Source organism: Gymnodraco acuticeps, unplaced genomic scaffold (assembly GCF_902827175.1).
Source record: "Gymnodraco acuticeps unplaced genomic scaffold, fGymAcu1.1, whole genome shotgun sequence".
NCBI classification, from domain to species: Eukaryota; Metazoa; Chordata; class Actinopteri; order Perciformes; family Bathydraconidae; genus Gymnodraco; species Gymnodraco acuticeps.
Window position 1 is genome coordinate 1,027,056 of NW_022990981.1, and position 16,882 is coordinate 1,043,937.

The window sequence follows — 16,882 nt, forward strand, 5'->3', positions numbered from 1 at the left end:
AATGTTAAGACGTAATGTAAAACTGTTCATCCTGTGTCAAAGTCACGTTTAAAAGTTTGTTTGACTCATCAACCCATCTGAATCCGTGTGCTAAGTCACTTCCTTCCGCGCCCCTTATTTGAACTGCTAATTTCGTTTTATGGATTTGCATTGGAACTTCTTGTATATATATATATAGTCTCAGCCCTGGTAAATCAAAGGGAAATACTATCTTGATTCCTCAAATATTATATACAGGCGGAGCTTCTATATAGCTTCTATAGTGGGTCCTTGGTCGGACCTCAGCAGGTCTTTGTTTCTAATGTCAGTCTCATATTATTATAGCATGCTTTTGTACCACTGTGTGGTTTTTGACTGTTGCTTATTTCCCCACTTGGATGGAGCCGTAACCCCGTGGAACAATAGTAATGTCTCCATTTGACCCCCTCCTAGTCTCTAACACCGATCATATCACCACCTGTGCTCTTCAGTCGTGTTTGGTGAAACATCATTACACGTCTGAGGCTACAGGAGCCTTCCCTTTGTCCGCATGATTAGCTCCTGGTTCCTCATTACGGAGGTGAGGCCTGGACTTCCATTTCAAGCCTTCGTGACTCCCACCTTGAGTCCACTAGTCATAAAAATGTCATGGCAGCTATAGACCACAGACCACACTGAGATCTAACAGGAATCCCACGCTCAGGGCCAGACCCGGACACCGGCCACAGTTTGGAGGTCAGTGAGGCGTCTCTGCGTGGGACTTCTCCCCATGCTCACCCTCTCCACCCTGAAAGTGACCTCTGCCAAGTGCACATCCTCCGTTAACTCTCTGGGTTACGGTTGCACCGCGGAGAGAGAATGACAGACCATTTATAAAAGAGGAAGGGGAGCAAACTACAGTAAACATCAGCTATTTCTGGAGGAGGATGTGTACAAGTAACAAAGAGCTGTCAAACTCTCAGGTCCTCAGTGAAGTCAAATTGCTTAAAAAATGAATAAAAGGCTCCAATGCAGAGAAATTCCAAATTCGGTGCCCCCGCCTGCTGGGACCCCCGCTGACGCCCAGACGATCACTCTCCACGCTTTAAGTTCCCCACCATGTCGCTGGTGTCGCTGCTGGGAAGGCGTCCAAAAACCACGATGCATTTCTGCTATGGAACATTTGTTTCCTTTCGGGGAGGCGCGGGGCCCCAACATGCTCCTACAGTTTTCTGTGCTGCCACATTGCATGACAGTTTATTTTGGGAAGCGCACGGTTGGCACCTGAGACACAAAGCTGACAAAGCACTCGGTGTCACTTCAATGAGGCCAGTTGGTGCCATAACAATGCCTCTGGCCGTGCAGAGCTACAACATGGACAACACCACGCACAATCTCTTGGCAAAGACTCAGAGGAGGCATCAGCTGTTTGCACAATTTCCTCTTCAGAGAGAAAGCAACACACAATCTCTAAATCTGAGAGCTGCAGGAGGGATCCACCTCAGATTATTGGAGTTTAATAAAAGCTGAGCTGCTCTGATGGACTGTTCCCCAGGTCGGGTGCTAACCTGGCTTCAGCCCAATGCATGCTGGGAATACATCCAGCAAATCTAGCTCCAGTTATAAGAATAACATGGTAAGGCAATAGCTGGACAAATGAAGACCTCTGAATAGTGGAAAAGAGCTTCAATAATGAACCGTAGAGACACCTCCTGTTGCATTCACACACCCTGCATTTTAAAGTATTATTACAGATTGAATATTTATATATAAATAATATATTTTGTAATATATAATATAATTATATAATATACATTTGGTCAAATAGACAAACAGTCGGATCAGATATGATACAAAATGTGCATTTTTATTTAACCTTTTATGAATTATTTGTACTTCAGTATGAATATAACTATTAACTTGATTATCAATAAATCTGTTAATAATAAAAAATATATATATTCACCAGAGTTTCTCAAGCACAAGGTTAATTAAATATCTCCAGAAGCATAGATATTCATTTTAACGATAAAGAACCAAAACAAGGGAATTCTCAATATTAATGAGGCTAAAAAAAAGCATTTTCTCCAATTGTTGCGTAGAAATGACTTTATTACTTTATTAGTCAATTATCAATATAGTTGGAGATCATTTCTTTGTCTATCAATTAATATCATTCAACTCATTGTCACAGCTCTGAGTATCAGCAAAAAATCGTAAATTAGGATATACGAGCACATTTTGAAGCTAGCTTGAGTGAGTAATATCTGTCACAGTCACAGCAATATAACAAGACTGATATTGTCCTACATAACCAACAGCAGTTGATGTCAGTAGTGCAGTCGTTCATTACAGTAATGAATGGTGTGAACTACATCTACAGTGAGGATATAGACACTGTTACATTTTTGGCATTTCTTCATTATAATCGTCCCTCAGATTGTGTTTTCATCTCAGCCGGTGGAATGACAAAGACATGAGTAGCTGCATTAGCATTAGCTCGGCCAATTATGAGCCTTGGCGGGATGCTTAATGTAGCTCTGTGAGGGGGGGGGATTGCTGCTGAGAGGAGAGTCAGCAGCTCGTGGATAGATGCCGCTGCTGGCAGTTAGAGAAATTAAAGGAATACTGAAGAAACACAGATTTGGACTGGGATTAAACATTGTATAAAATACTCATGTGATAACTTCACGACCTTTGACTGCAGTTGTGGTTATGTTAAAATACTACATGTTGTATAAATACACTACCTGCCACACACACTCTGAAGTGGAGAGTGAACACATATCCTGTTTCTCATGATGCAGTTGAGATAAGATTACAGGCAGTTTAAAGAACACACACACACACACACACACACACACACACACACACACACACACACACACACACACACACACACACACACACACACACACACACACACACACACACACCACACACACACACACACACACACACACACACACACACACACACTTGTACTGTAAAGTGACAGAGCAACTGCTTTGCTGTGTTAAATATCAGATGCAAATGAAAAGAGAAAATCTATCATGACTCTAATGTGGCCTGATAGGAGGGGGCGCTCTCCTCTGAGGAGCGGTGTGAGGAGGGTGATGTATGGAGGAGCTGGATGAGAGGTGAAAAGCGTAGCGAGATGGACGAAGGGAGGGGTGAATTGCTGGGAGGGAAAGGGGGGGGGGGGGTGCAGTCCTGCCTGACTCCTGAGAGCCCAGGGCAAAAGTGGAATAAATGTTGATTAGTGTTGATTTTGTCCAACGAGCACCCGGCAACTGACAGTGGGACTAAGCTGCAGCGAAAGGGAACCATTAATCTTGGTCTGGTTTAAGTAGTGTATATTAATTTGTGTCATTTCCACTACGTGGAGAGAGGCCACTCTCTCTCTCTCTCCCCCCTCTCTCGTCTCTTTCTCTCCCTCACAGTGTTTGAAAGCCGTGCAGCCGAGCCTCCGTCACACACACACACCGTACAGTCGGAGCCTGGAGGTGGCGTCAGCGGGGGAAAGTGGAGGAAATGAGATTCCAAACACTACATTATGGAAAATGAACTCCTGGGGGGTTGGTATGGCAACCACAACCAAATGTGCCATTGCATGTTCAATTTAACGTGCATAACAAATTTGCAGACTTGATTAAATTCGTAACATATTAAGGAGGGCCGTGTATAAAAAGAACTGTGTGCCTGCAGCGGGTGAGATTGCACAGAACGGGAACATAAATGGCAGAACTGATATTTAAGCAGCGCGTCGCACAGGAGTCGACGTGCAGGTAAAAGATTGAGCCCCGCGCTCTTTTACGAGTCTACTCGGATCTCGTCTTCGTTCTGTAATCTCCACTCTGGCAGGGCTGCTCACAGCTAAATGTAATTTTTCTACAAGGTGCATTCCAGTGGCCTTCAGCCAAGAGGGGGAAAATCATTCATCAGTTCAGGAAACTCTGAAAATATACCAGTTAAAAATACAAAAACAATGCAGCGGGAGGATGGGAGTTTCACTGTACAGAAACTTCTCTCGGAAAAGACAAAAAAAAAGATCACTTTCTTTCTTTCACATACTTATGATGTCAGGGTTAATTAACAAATGGCGGCACAGTAAGATTCCTATAATTAAGCTCATTAATATGATTAACATGTATCAATTAGGCGACTGACAATTTGCATAATGTATAATGTAAGCACATTGTTCTATACTGTAATGGTATTAACACACCATTTACAATGCTGTCACTGCTTGATGATTCTGTGATTAGGATTCTGCATCAAACAGTCCTGCTTCACCGGCTGAATCTAAACCTGGTCCTAGAGCAGACTCAGACTTCAGAGGTCCGCTGTCTCTCGGTGGCTGATTGGACAGAGATTGGGGAAACAGCTGTGGCCGAGAGCCTGCTGTATCAGCACGGAGGAGGAAGGACAAGAGGAAGACAAAGCTCCACGTATCAGTGTGTGTGTGTGTGTGTGTGTGTGTGTGTGTGTGTGTGTGTGTGTGTGTGTCCACCGAGAGGCAGCTAACACACTCCTTCACTGTCTGACAATGAGTCAACAAGCCCAGGACATCAGCACATGCTCATAAAATGGATTTTTGAATTACATTAGGATTCCTTTCATCCTCTATCACAACATCCAGGCAGTGGTTTTACACTTTCGCTCATTCGAAGAAGTCAGCTTTGACTTTGAGGAATTCTAAGTGTGAACATTTTTAAGTTTCTCAATAAGTTTGGACACTGTAGATGGTAACAGTTATTCATGAAAATAATTCAGATTATTGGCCAATGTTTCTTTAATGTTTATTTTCAATATCAATGAAGTTGTTAATGTCAAGCTGATTGATCGCTTTTAAATGTGAAAGTCAATTACAATTTCAAAAGGTCCAAAGGACATTTCTTTAAAAAAAATGTGTTAAAGGTAGGGTAGGTAAGAATGAACCTACTCGAGTGCGCTAGAATTTGAAAGTACGCAGCCGAAAAAAATCTGCCCCTTCCTTCAGACTTCCTTACAGAGCCCCTCCTCCAACACACACGAACGCGCACATGACCAATGAGGGCACGAGATAAGTTAGTGCACAGATGGAAGGCTGACGGGCAGGTAGGCCATCCAGTTACTTTAGCCGGGCCGGCTCAGATGATTGGTCGTGCTTTTTACAGTACTACGGCTTCCACGGATTACATTATGTTATGCATTTATTGTCAAAGCATTTAATATATTCATTGCTATCGGGATGTTAAGAGCATTCCATGGAATATAACAAGTGTTTCTGAAGTGAATGACCTACCCCACCTTTAAACTGCAGGAATTTGAATTGAACTGATACAGAAAAAACTATTTGAAAAAATGTACACATTTTTACGTATTTAAAATATTTGTGTGTGTGTTATTTTAAAAGCAAAAATGACTAAATGTGGTACCAGGTTCCTAAAAGTGAGAATTGGCGACTTTTCTTGAAATGTGAATCTCAATCACACATTTCCAGAGTTCAAAAGTCTTTAATATTATTGTCCTTTTTTTAGAAGTTGGTAGTTAAAGCAAAAAACAAGTTCTCCTCTCAATGTGGTGACTATTTTCCACAGTTATTCATAATGTATTGACCAAACCATGAATTTAATAATCTGGAAAATAATTTTCAAAAATAATCGATATTGAACAAATGTTTGTTAACAGCCTGATTTACAATCCAAAATATATTAAGTTTAAAATGATATACAGCAAAGAGAGCCAGAAACAAAAAGGGTGTTCCTTTAATCATAACTCATCAAAACTTTAAGGATTCATTTTAGGTCAATAGACAAATGAATTAGTGGGATAATTGTTTGACCAGTGGGCTACCTGACGAGTCGATGAAGTGAAGGCTTCCAAGCACCTTCCATAATCAGACCTCTGGCTCATTTCATCTGTCAAACACTCCTCGCTGCCCTCCGTAAAACACCCTATTTTCACCCTTCAAGAAATAACATTACATCACTCGGCCAGTCATTTTTATAAATGGAGGATCCCTTAGGTCTGAAACCTTACACTACACAAACACGGGGCCACAAGAAAGCCGGCCTTTTGTTGAGGTTGAGAGGGAAAAAATTAAACAGCAAGTCAGAGCAGCACATTTACTGAGCCGCTCAGTCAAGGAGTGGTTCTGTTTGACACCGCCGAGATTTATGATGTTGGTGAAGTGTTTACAGAGGTCAAGGCGGCTCATTTTCCAAATCAGTTTGTCAAGCATTTGCTTATCTAAAGAAGCCTTTTCATCAATCATAAAAAAACTGATGGTGAGGAGAAAACTGTTAAAAGTATCAGTGTTTTTACAAAGATATATTACACATAGAGAGAAAACTTGGATTAGGTTGTTAGATATTTACCAGCCTGTTACCTTCAGTTAGTGGAAGGGTTAGGTTTCACGGGCCAATAGCAGCAGAGTCAAATTGTTTGGATATATTTTTGGAACGTCTCCTAACAGAGCGTTGCCGGGACCGACAAAACAAGCCGCACTGTTTTTACCTTTGCTCCACATTTTGGACAATATTTAATATGCTTTATATATTTTTACGTTTCATCTCTTCTTAGGAATGCCACACACACAAACACGCACGGTGTCTGACAGGATTCCTTTGAAGTAAAAAAGACAATCCAAATATGCCTGGAATGAAACCGGGCAAAGACGGTTTCTGTCAGAATAAGAATTTTAAAAAAGCGAGCGTGGTTTAAATAAAGTGTTCATTCCTCTCGAGTGTTGCTGCACCATTGTTTGTTTATACTGCACAATATTTCTGTTGGCCATCCCTCACTCCAGCCCAGTAAAAATACACAGAGGGGGTCAGGAGTTCAAGCCCTAGATCAACACTGGCATTGTTCCTGCAGGTGCTGTCAGCCGCTGTGGGGCCGAAAATATACACAAGCAGCTCTGAGGATACACACTGAGGATACACTCTGAGGATACACTCTGAGGATACACTAAGGATACACTGTGAGGATACACTCTGAGGATACACTCTGAGGATACACTAAGGATACACTGTGAGGATACACTCTGAGGATACACTCTGAGGATATACTCTGAGGATACACTGAGGATACACTTTGAGGATACACTCTGAGGATACACTCTGAGGATACACTCTGAGGATACACTCTGAGGATACACACTGAGGATACACACTGAGGATACACACTGAGGATACACACTGGTAGGACAGGACGCTTTGTTTCTTCGGACCAGGTTATATCACTCAAATACCGTTATAATTCCAATAGCTTCTTTCAGCCATCTCTCAAAGCCTTGATGTAACGTCAGTATATAGTTATATAATAATAGAGTACAGAACTGCAACCATTGCAGATGGAAAGGATCTTTTAGCTATAATATAGCATATTTTCTCTCTTTGAGAATAATGTGTTTTTATGCATGGTCCTTGTTTAATAAAGACATCATTAAATACAAATAAGTGAATCCACAGAAGATGTATTGGCCACTGTTTCAATTGTTAATCTTAAGTCATTTAAATAAAGTTCAGTTTTTAGTTATTATTTTCATGGAAAAAGGCAGAATAAGCTGTTTTCAGCCACAAAAACAGCTTTCTCTTGAAAAAATGAATACTTGAAAAAGTTTGACTGACAAAACAACTCACTTTTGTGCACACATATTTTTGGTATTTACAAACCAAGAAGACAATATCAACAATAATAAAATGAACCGTTAGTTTCAGCAAACTTCAAAACTACCAATACTACGATAGAACCGACTTCCCACCATCAGAATCATTAGAACCTCCATTGACCCTCACAGCTGTCATTTAACTTCCAGACATCCATAACACTTAAAGTAAAAAGCACATGAGAATAAACAGGTTTTATCCTCGTCAGTCATTTTAATAGATAATAATCAATTCCCAAAGCAGAGCAATCCACAAGAGGGAGCAACAAGCTGCGACTATGTTACACACATTCTACACAAGTCAGTTCATATCGAACTATTTCAGAGACATGAGCAAAACAATACTGACAACGTCCGACTGTGAGCCTCAGCCCCCTGAGGTCAGCAGGAGGGTGCTGGTCACATGTTCATCATTCCTTATCAGGCTCTATCTGGGAGGAGTGGACCTTATGAAGCACAACATTCATATCATGACTTTTTCGCGAGAAGTTGTGTTTTTTGAGTGACGTGATACATGTGGACCTGGATCTTTTTAACAGTATTTACAGGCAGTGACAGCAAAGCCACCGCTTTGGGTATGGAAAAGGTTGAATGAGTGTTTTCACTCACAACTTATAGAGATATGTTTTACCGTAGCCAATGCTTTAACACAAATGAATGTAACACACATTTAACAAAGAAATAACATCTAGATATTTTAGTAACCAATAACAACTCATGAATACTACATCCTAACATCAACACTAAACTCTATGTATGTCCTGCTGGTTTATAATAAGGTAAGATAAGATGGACCTTTCTTTATCCCATTGGGGAAATTCAGGAGTTAAAGCAGCAACAGAGTGAGAGTGAAAAACAGGACAGTACAGATTCACACAAGGTAAAACACAATACTAACATTAAAATTAATTCATAGAGTAAATGTTAAACTATATATTTGGGTTCGGATAATGGGTTTCTATATGTAGAAGCTGCTTTAACAACTGTATTCAAATATTTAATCTGCACGCCCTTTTGTTGCAGAAATGACAGATGAATAAAATGCTTTTGGCAATGACTTCCTTTTTTACCTTGCGTATTTATTAACTTGCACCATTCCATCTCTGAAGTAAACCAAACTAAGTGAAAGTGTCTGAACTGTTTCTCACTAGAACAAAGCAGATGAATAAAGTCTCCACAAACAGGACAGAAGATCTCCAGTGTAACGCTCCTGAGCTGCACCTCAGTATTTATAGGTTGCCAGCAGAAACAGAGAAGAATGGCTTACAGGCAGGAAGGGTCCAGGCTACTTTGTACTCTCAGCAGAGCCGAACTTTGGATGAACTCCGAGGAGCGCCAGGGAGTAAAACACTATGCATAACTGTGTCACTCCCCCTCCTAAAAACCTACCAAGACAACAGAGGGCTTCAAAAGGCCCCCCTCCGCTCCCTCCTGAGGCAGGGGCCGACTCAATATGAACTTCCATGGAAACTTCAGTGAGAGCTTCCATGAAGCACCAGAAACAACACAACAAAGGTCAAGTATGAAGAGCAACTTTAGAGGAAGCAACATCTTCCTCATCCTCATCCTCACCACTCGATTCCACATGCTAATGAGTGTGAGACACGCGGAAAGCAACGCCATATCTCAGCAGTGTAACTTCTGAAGAGTCCTATCAGTCTAAAGACAGGAAATAAAAAGACGAGCTATCAGTCTGAAGTGCACTGAATTCCATCTGTGCCAATTTCAGAAATGTCACAAGGAAACTGATTTGGAAACATGACTTACGCCTCGCCTCCTGTGTTACGTTATTTCTCTCCTAGCAATTATTCTGCTGACACGCTCCCTCACAACCGCTTTAATAGAGAGACACAATGCGCAATAGAAAGAGACGTATTCACCAGACTTGACAGTTAGCTCACAAGGGGAGACATCAACATGCTTGTGACCATTTTCTTCTCTATTATTGCACAATAGCATTAAAAAAAAAAAAAAGTCATTCTTATTTTGACAATTGTCCACAGTTCCTTTAGTGAAATAGTTAAACACCACTTTATGAGCTACAGGAGGAAACACGTGTCAGGGACATTTATATTCTGGATTGTGTTGTGGCGGCATATCCTACACCAGGTTCTGCTCAGATCTGAGGAGCAGATGACCCTTTCATGGTCAACTAGCCCACATGCGCTGCTGGGGTTTTTCTAGCTACCATTAGTGAGGAATTGTGTGTGTGTGTGTGTGTGTGTGTGTGTGTGTGTGTGTGTTTCACCTTGTTAAGGAGTATTTCTACTACAGTGTGGTATTTCTTGTTATAGAGTAGAATGAATGTGAACGTACCTGTTTTCTCTTTGATTTCACACAAGACATTGAAAAGAGCTGGCTTCATTCTGTGACAGTTCAGAGCGTGTTTCCTGCAACACAAGAGTGGCCTCATCATCATCATCATCATCATCATCATCATCATCATCATCATCATCATCATCACACACATACACACAAACACACTACATCTAAAACATCTAAATTATGGACAAGGCTGTATGCTAACCATTTTAAAAAACATTTTAGATAAATGCTGAAGTACAATTACAGATACAAATTATAATAAATAAATACAAATTGTTTATTAACATCTTCACATGTTCTCCAAGTGAACCCTTTTCATTAGATATATCTGGTGTTCTGTGGTTTAAAAAAATGCATAGATTACTGCTTTTTTGACCAACTTTAATAATAATATTTGAAATGTCAGCTTTACTCAATTCAGAGGATTACACAAAATGTAATAATTGAGTATCAAAAATAAGGGAATATATTTGCTGTAAACAAGCGTAAAGACACTTTAAAGTCAGTAATTATATTTCAAATTTAGAATAAATTGTTTTCTTTGGTTTTGTGAATGCACCTTGACTTTATTAAAGTTATTTAAAAATGCGGTCCGTGGGCGACACGTTGGCATCTGACTGTAATTTACTTAAATGTTCTCTTCCAGGAGCGACTTATTCCTGTGGAGTGTGCGGGCATGCCATCGTCAGTTTAATCGTCTCAACGCTCTGCAAACCCATTATTTCTACACTCCCATTTACAATCCACTTTATTGCAGATTTAAAAAAATCTAAAATATATTTTCTAGTTTTTCTTTCCCCTTCTTTTTTAATGTGCGCATAGTTTTTGCCGCCTCTCCCCGGATGGACCTGTTTACCTGGCTTGCGCTTCGTCCAGGCTCTGGTCCGTGATGGTCATAATTTGCTGTAAAATGTCTCCAATGTCCTGTTTCCTCCCGTCGCCGTCCGACCCTCCGGTGCCTTCCTGCATGTGCTGCGGCAGGCCGGGGTGCCCTGCCATGCCTACCCCGGAGTGAGAGTGCATCAGCCGCGTCTGCTCGTCCATCTCTTCCTCGCTCTTATCTAATTCTCAGTGGAGCTCTCGCTGCTGAAATCCTGCAAAAATGCATAAAAAGGAGGCAAAAAAGAAAGGGAAAAAAAATCCCAGTGGTGTTCAAAATATTTGCTCCCGGTGGTTCCTCGCTGCTTGTGGCGCGGGGGTGCGTATGGGGGGGAAAGCGGAGATCCGAGCCCTCTTGCTCTGGCTGCCTCTCTCTCAGCTGGTCGGAGCAGAATGTGAAATCTGATCTGAAGTGCTGCTGCCTTCACTGAGAGCAGGGTGTGCGTAAAGAGGCTGCTGAACATGAACTGGGACACGTTTCTCTTGTAATGTGACGCAGTGATCCCGCTCCTCCTGCCAAATTACAATAAAAAAGTGGCTGTGAGAAATAAGAAGTGTGGATTTATTTCACTCACTCCATCCCCCTTTTGCTTTTGTCATGTACAGTACAAGGAGCATGAGGCAGACTCCGCCTCCGCGACATGATTGGGAATATCAGACCATTTAGCCCCACCTTGAGGTGCCTCTCATGAAACGTCGATCATTGCACAGTAAAGGTGGATGCAGAGGAGAGGCTGGGAGATGTGGGAGACTCTACGGAGTGATGAATAGAGACTCAACTCCAAATAAATAAGAGAAGCTGACACCGAGGGTCTGCTCCAGTCCCCCCCTCTGACCCCAGCAGGAGCACCCAGGCAGGGGCGGTTCAAGACCCATTTTACTTGTGGGGCCATGCTGGGGCCGGTTATTTTACGAGGGACAAACTGATAAACTGAAACGTTGACTTTAATTAAATGTATTATGTACAACTGTAGGTTAGTTGAAATCAATAATATTAAGTTGAACCAAATATTTTTGTTTCTAAACTTAATATTATCGCCTTCAACTTACCTATAGAGTTATGTGTAATCTGTTGACATAATACATTTAATTAAAGTCAACATATCCATTTTGTCAGTGTACATTTAATGAGGGACAAAAGAGACAGTGACAGTGTTCAGCATTTTAATTTGTATGACGTCATAGCGCACAAAACAACACATACAATATCATTGGTGGGTTTTTTAGTGACATAATTTAAGTAGTTAATTTTGTATTAAATTATATTACGGTAAACAAAATACATTCCAGATAACTTCAGCTAGTTATAGCACAATGCTAAATTGTATTACAGGGGGTCAAAGCTCATTGTTACAGGGCTCTGGCCACCATTCCCCCCCCCCCCCTCTAGATCCAGCCATGCACCTCGGCGCTCCACATGAGAACATTTCATCTCCACGCTGTGCCAAGATATAACCCAAACTATGGCCAGCCCTGTAGTTTGTTATAATCATTACAAAGATAATGTGATTAAAGATTTATGGCTGGAAATCCATCCTCTGATGAGCCATCTTTATGGAAAGCACCTTTGTGATGCTTGTATTTCATTTCTGAGCACAATCAGACACGCTTGTTTTTGTTGCAGGAGGAATGGGAGCAGAGACATTCATTTTCAGGTATGTTGCAGGGCTGCGCTTGGCTGGCTCTGGCAGGGTCCTCCTAATATAAGGCGGTGACCCATGTTGCGCAGCCAAGCAGCAAGGCCCGAGTGTGTCTGGCCAGGCTGAAAAGTGCCCTTCAGGCCCAAAGCTGCCTCGCTGCCGCGGCTCCTCTCCGCCACTGAGAGCCATTCAGAGGGAAAAGAGGAGGAGGAGGAGAAATAGAGCTCCAGTGTGGAACTAAAGTATGAACAGTGCTGTGCAAATCATCAGCATGCATGTATACATGTGTGACACACATAATATGTAAATACAAGAGTGGCACAGGGTTGTATTGTGAGCAGATTCAATTCAAACCAGAGTTAAATGTGTCAATGGCCGGTACCTGTGATATTAATCCATTTTAGCGGAAAATAAATCCTGCTGAACCAATGCGTTGCTTAGAAATACTGTACATTGAAATGAGAACAAATTCCTTAAATTCCTGTTGAAAACAATCAAAGCCCCTGGAAACCTGCTTTACATTTGTATACATTATCTTTATGATGTAAAAAAGTGTGTATTTTTCTTTTAAAACGGCATTCTTTATGTGCAAGTTTACTTCATAGTTGTCTTCTTCCCTGCATTTCTTGTTACACTCCTGCATTTCTTGGCAAGTTACAGACACCTGTACATCTGTAGATAGAAACCACTGGCAGAGATATGTCTCACATCCCCTGTATTGTGCGCATGCATCAGAACAAACACAGCAGGGACTCACTTGTAGGAACACGGCAACATAGTGCAGCTAGGATCAGAAATGTAACTTTAAATATTCATGGCTAAGAAAACATCCTTAGGTATTATTTATGAAGAGTTGAACATCTCTTGCAAAACTTTGGAAAAGGGTCTGGCTGAAGAAGTTAAGCCTTCACCTTCTCCCTCACTTTCTTTCGGGCCTGAGATGTTCATCATCAGATAGCACGCATCCATGGTTTGAATAATAAGCCACTCAAACCTCCACCGAATGCATCAAAACACCAATGTAAACAATATGGTAATATAATAACTGTAACTTATAAATGTAGGTTAAGCTCAGTAGAAAATAACTTGTATTAAACTAATGTTTTTGATCAAGTTTGGTAGCCATGCTAATGTCGTAAGAAGAGTTAGAACATTACATTTATATTTTTCCCATTGCGCTTTTGGACACTTTAGTTTGCGACATCAGCATAGCTAGCTAACATTAGCAAACTCATAAAGTTAGTGCCTTATCCTGTTAAGCCCCAAAGACCTCGCCACTGTGGCTCAGGGCTTCTTAAAATGTATTAAACTATTAATGTGTCATACTCACTTAACGGGAAGAAACTCAGCTAACTGATTATATGAACAACTTTTACCGAAACAAAACACAAGTCTCACAAGAAGCGTCTAAATGAACCCTGAGCGAAAAAATGCTAACGCACTTAGCACAGAACTCTAGGTATAAATCGATCGATATACTTATCGGATCTGCACAAACAAGCTTAGCTATTAAGCTGAGATTCCACAGATTCTAGAAATATAAGGATCATCACTGAGCGATCAGAACTCGCGACAGGGGAAGCAAATACAGACAACACACAACGTAGCTTTAGGCAGCAAAACACGGAGATATGCTCACCTTTAGCTGTTATTCTGATCAAAGGTTGTGTTCAATGGCATTATAACGATAAAAATGCGGCTGAAGGTTAATCCCCTTGTGTTATGTTCACATTTCGCACCCTTTGGTAATGTTCGGGTCAAATTGACCTGGGACATATTTCAGGGTTTAAAAAAAATACAGAATTAAATTCAACATGCACAATTCCTTATATATATATATTGTCTTTAACTCATTCCCCAACAATATACATTAAATATATGATTAGTTTTTTATAATAAAAACTAAGTTTACATTTTGCTCATGCTTTTCTAGGACAAATGTAAATGAAACATTTTTCCATTAATGTTTATTATGTTTAATCTGTCATATAATAATCAAAGCCCTGAAGGAAATAAAGCAATTTAGCAGCAATTGGAACACAAGAACCACACATCCAAAAGTATTTGGCTGTGAAATATAGAGGGAATGAAACATCCATATAAATGACATAGAACAGATATAAACACAAAGCAAATAAAAACAATTAACAGTCACTATTCATAAAATACAGTATATCCGAAAACTATATTGATGAAGTGACGCTGCAGAACATCATGTGAGTCAATGGGCAAGTCCGTTTAGGAAACACATGATGTACAGAACTTCTTCGTGTGTATAGCACAGATGTACTTGTTGCAGTTGCTGCATGTAGTCTGTGTCTTTGAGTCCTTTGAGGGTCCACAGACCTCACAGCTGGCTGTGAGGTCTTCCAGAAGCTGACTGTGGGGGTCTTCTTGCGGCTGGCTGTGGGGGTCTTCCAGCAGCTGGCTCTGAGTCAAGTTCATCTTCCAATTTGCTGTCAAATTCTGAGTTTACCTCCACATTATCCTCATCTTCAGAAATGTCTTCCTGTTCCACTTCACTGTGTTCCTCTAATGCATTCCACTCACTCTCATCCATTATTAGCTCCAAGGCTCTGAGCAGAATATCTTTTGGCCATTTTGTTGGTAGATAATTGTAGTTCTGCACTACACTGTTACTATACTGAGGTTATGTCTCTGTTTAGTCCCTCCTCCGGCGTGCAGGTGCGAGGGGGGACAGTGCGAGAAAATGTAAAATGTTTATACATTTCTGGAAGATCTAAAATGTTTATAATGTTCTAGGATAGTTTTGTGTACACATTACAAAGGGTAAAGATCAAACGAAAAGCTTCTCTATGCATACAATTGTGTGTGTGTGTGTGTGTGTGTGTGTGTGTGTGTGTGTGTGTCTTTAGTTTGTGTGTCTTTAGTTTGTGTGTTTCTGTGTGTTTTTCTCTGTCTCTCTGTCCTGGTATTGTATCCGGGTCAGATTGACCCGAACCTCTTATGAAGGACATAAATGCGGGTGGGCATTTTTTCACAAGTGGAAAAAATAAAAACAATTCCACATGTCCTTCACAATAAATAAGCCCCGGCCATTGAGTTTCAGGTTGAACGAAAGTATCCTTATATATTTTTGTATTCATTGAAAATGGAAATCGGGTCAATTTGACCCGAACACCACACAAGGGTTAATCCAATGTGTCCCCAGAAGTGTGGTTTTTGGCTAAATCTCACTAAAAAGTTAAGATTTAACATGTTTTGCATCAATCTTGATACAGGGATTCCTAAAGCTTTTAGTCTACTAAATCATCATTCAAGGGTGGTTTTTATAAGTAATGTGTTTTTTCATTCATTTACATTTTTTTACTATGTTCAATCTGCATTTACTTTAAAATAAAAAAACATCTATATTGATTCTGCCTTTTCTACATCCAACTCACAGGTTTATCATTGCTTTGAGAAAAAAGATTATTAATTTACCCCTATTATGCTGCGTTCACACCGGACGCGATGCGAATATTCGCTTCGCTCTAATCGCTCGAGTTTCACCGTGGCTGCCAGCTGTGTTTACTCGCGTCATTCAAACAAGACGCGCTGGCTCGGGAGCTACAACTACAACAAAATGAACATATTTTACCGTGATTAAATTGTAATACCCGCTTCAAAATGATGCCGAAGTAACAACATACTGATACCGGTTAGTAAAAAAAAAAAGTCTGCAGACAAGACGGCAGGCGAAAAACCTTTTAAAATGCTTGTTTTCTGAATGGAGATTGGGTTGACCAGGCTAAGCTAACGTTGTATATGCTCACTCCACACTCATAACAACGGCCTACAGCAGTGGTTCTCAAAGTGGGGGGCGCGCCCCCTCAGGGGGGCGCAGAGGCATGACAGGGGGGGCGCGAGAGACCAGGAGAACAAATGGTTATTAAAAAAAAAAAAAGAAAGATTTAAAAAAAAAAATAAAAAAGTCATATTTTGAAAAATTATTGATTCGAAAATAATATGATACAGTACAGTACTATTACTTCTGGGTGTCTGTGTTTCATTAAAGCTCGGCTCTGTGTGTGTGTGTGTGGAACGAGCCATTTTGTGTGTGTGCGCGAGCGAGAGAGAGAGCGCACCGGTACCGGAGATCGTTGATGTTAGCTTCTGGTGCTAGCGAGCTACGCGAACGGATATAAGGAGTTTTTTCAACAACAAAGTGGAGGAGAGTCCTCTCCTGTCAGACTGAGAGACTCAGTGAGCTAAAGGACTCTCTCAGTGTTATCTCAGTGGGTCTCAAACGTTTTGGTCACCATTAATATAAATAAATTAAAAACAATTATGAAATACTATATGACATTAAAAAATGTATAACGTTTAAAAGGGGAGTGATTTGTAAAATATCCATAAAATAAAAAAAGAAATAGTAAATCTGTTTACAGTTCTGTGTTGAGAGATGTATCCATACTGTAGATCT

The 16,882-nt window shown here is 40.7% G+C and overlaps 1 protein-coding gene across 4 annotated transcripts in view; it reads right to left on the reverse strand.

Moving 5' to 3' along the window:
• The window catches only part of LOC117559034 (pre-B-cell leukemia transcription factor 1), a 69,796-nt gene extending 58,419 nt beyond the window's left edge, over positions 1-11,377 (reverse strand). For 2 of the 4 annotated variants that reach the window (XM_034235646.1, XM_034235645.1), the window contains exons 1-2: positions 10,794-11,373; positions 9,929-10,002 (exon numbers count right to left, since the gene is read on the reverse strand). In XM_034235646.1, coding sequence (XP_034091537.1) covers positions 9,929-10,002; positions 10,794-10,981 — 262 coding nt within the window. In that variant the 5' untranslated portion in view covers positions 10,982-11,373. Of the gene's footprint in view, positions 1-9,928; positions 10,003-10,793 lie in introns of all 4 variants that reach the window. The other 2 variants (XM_034235644.1, XM_034235643.1) reach the window with 2 other exon arrangements.
• Positions 11,378-16,882: the final 5,505 nt, after the last annotated feature.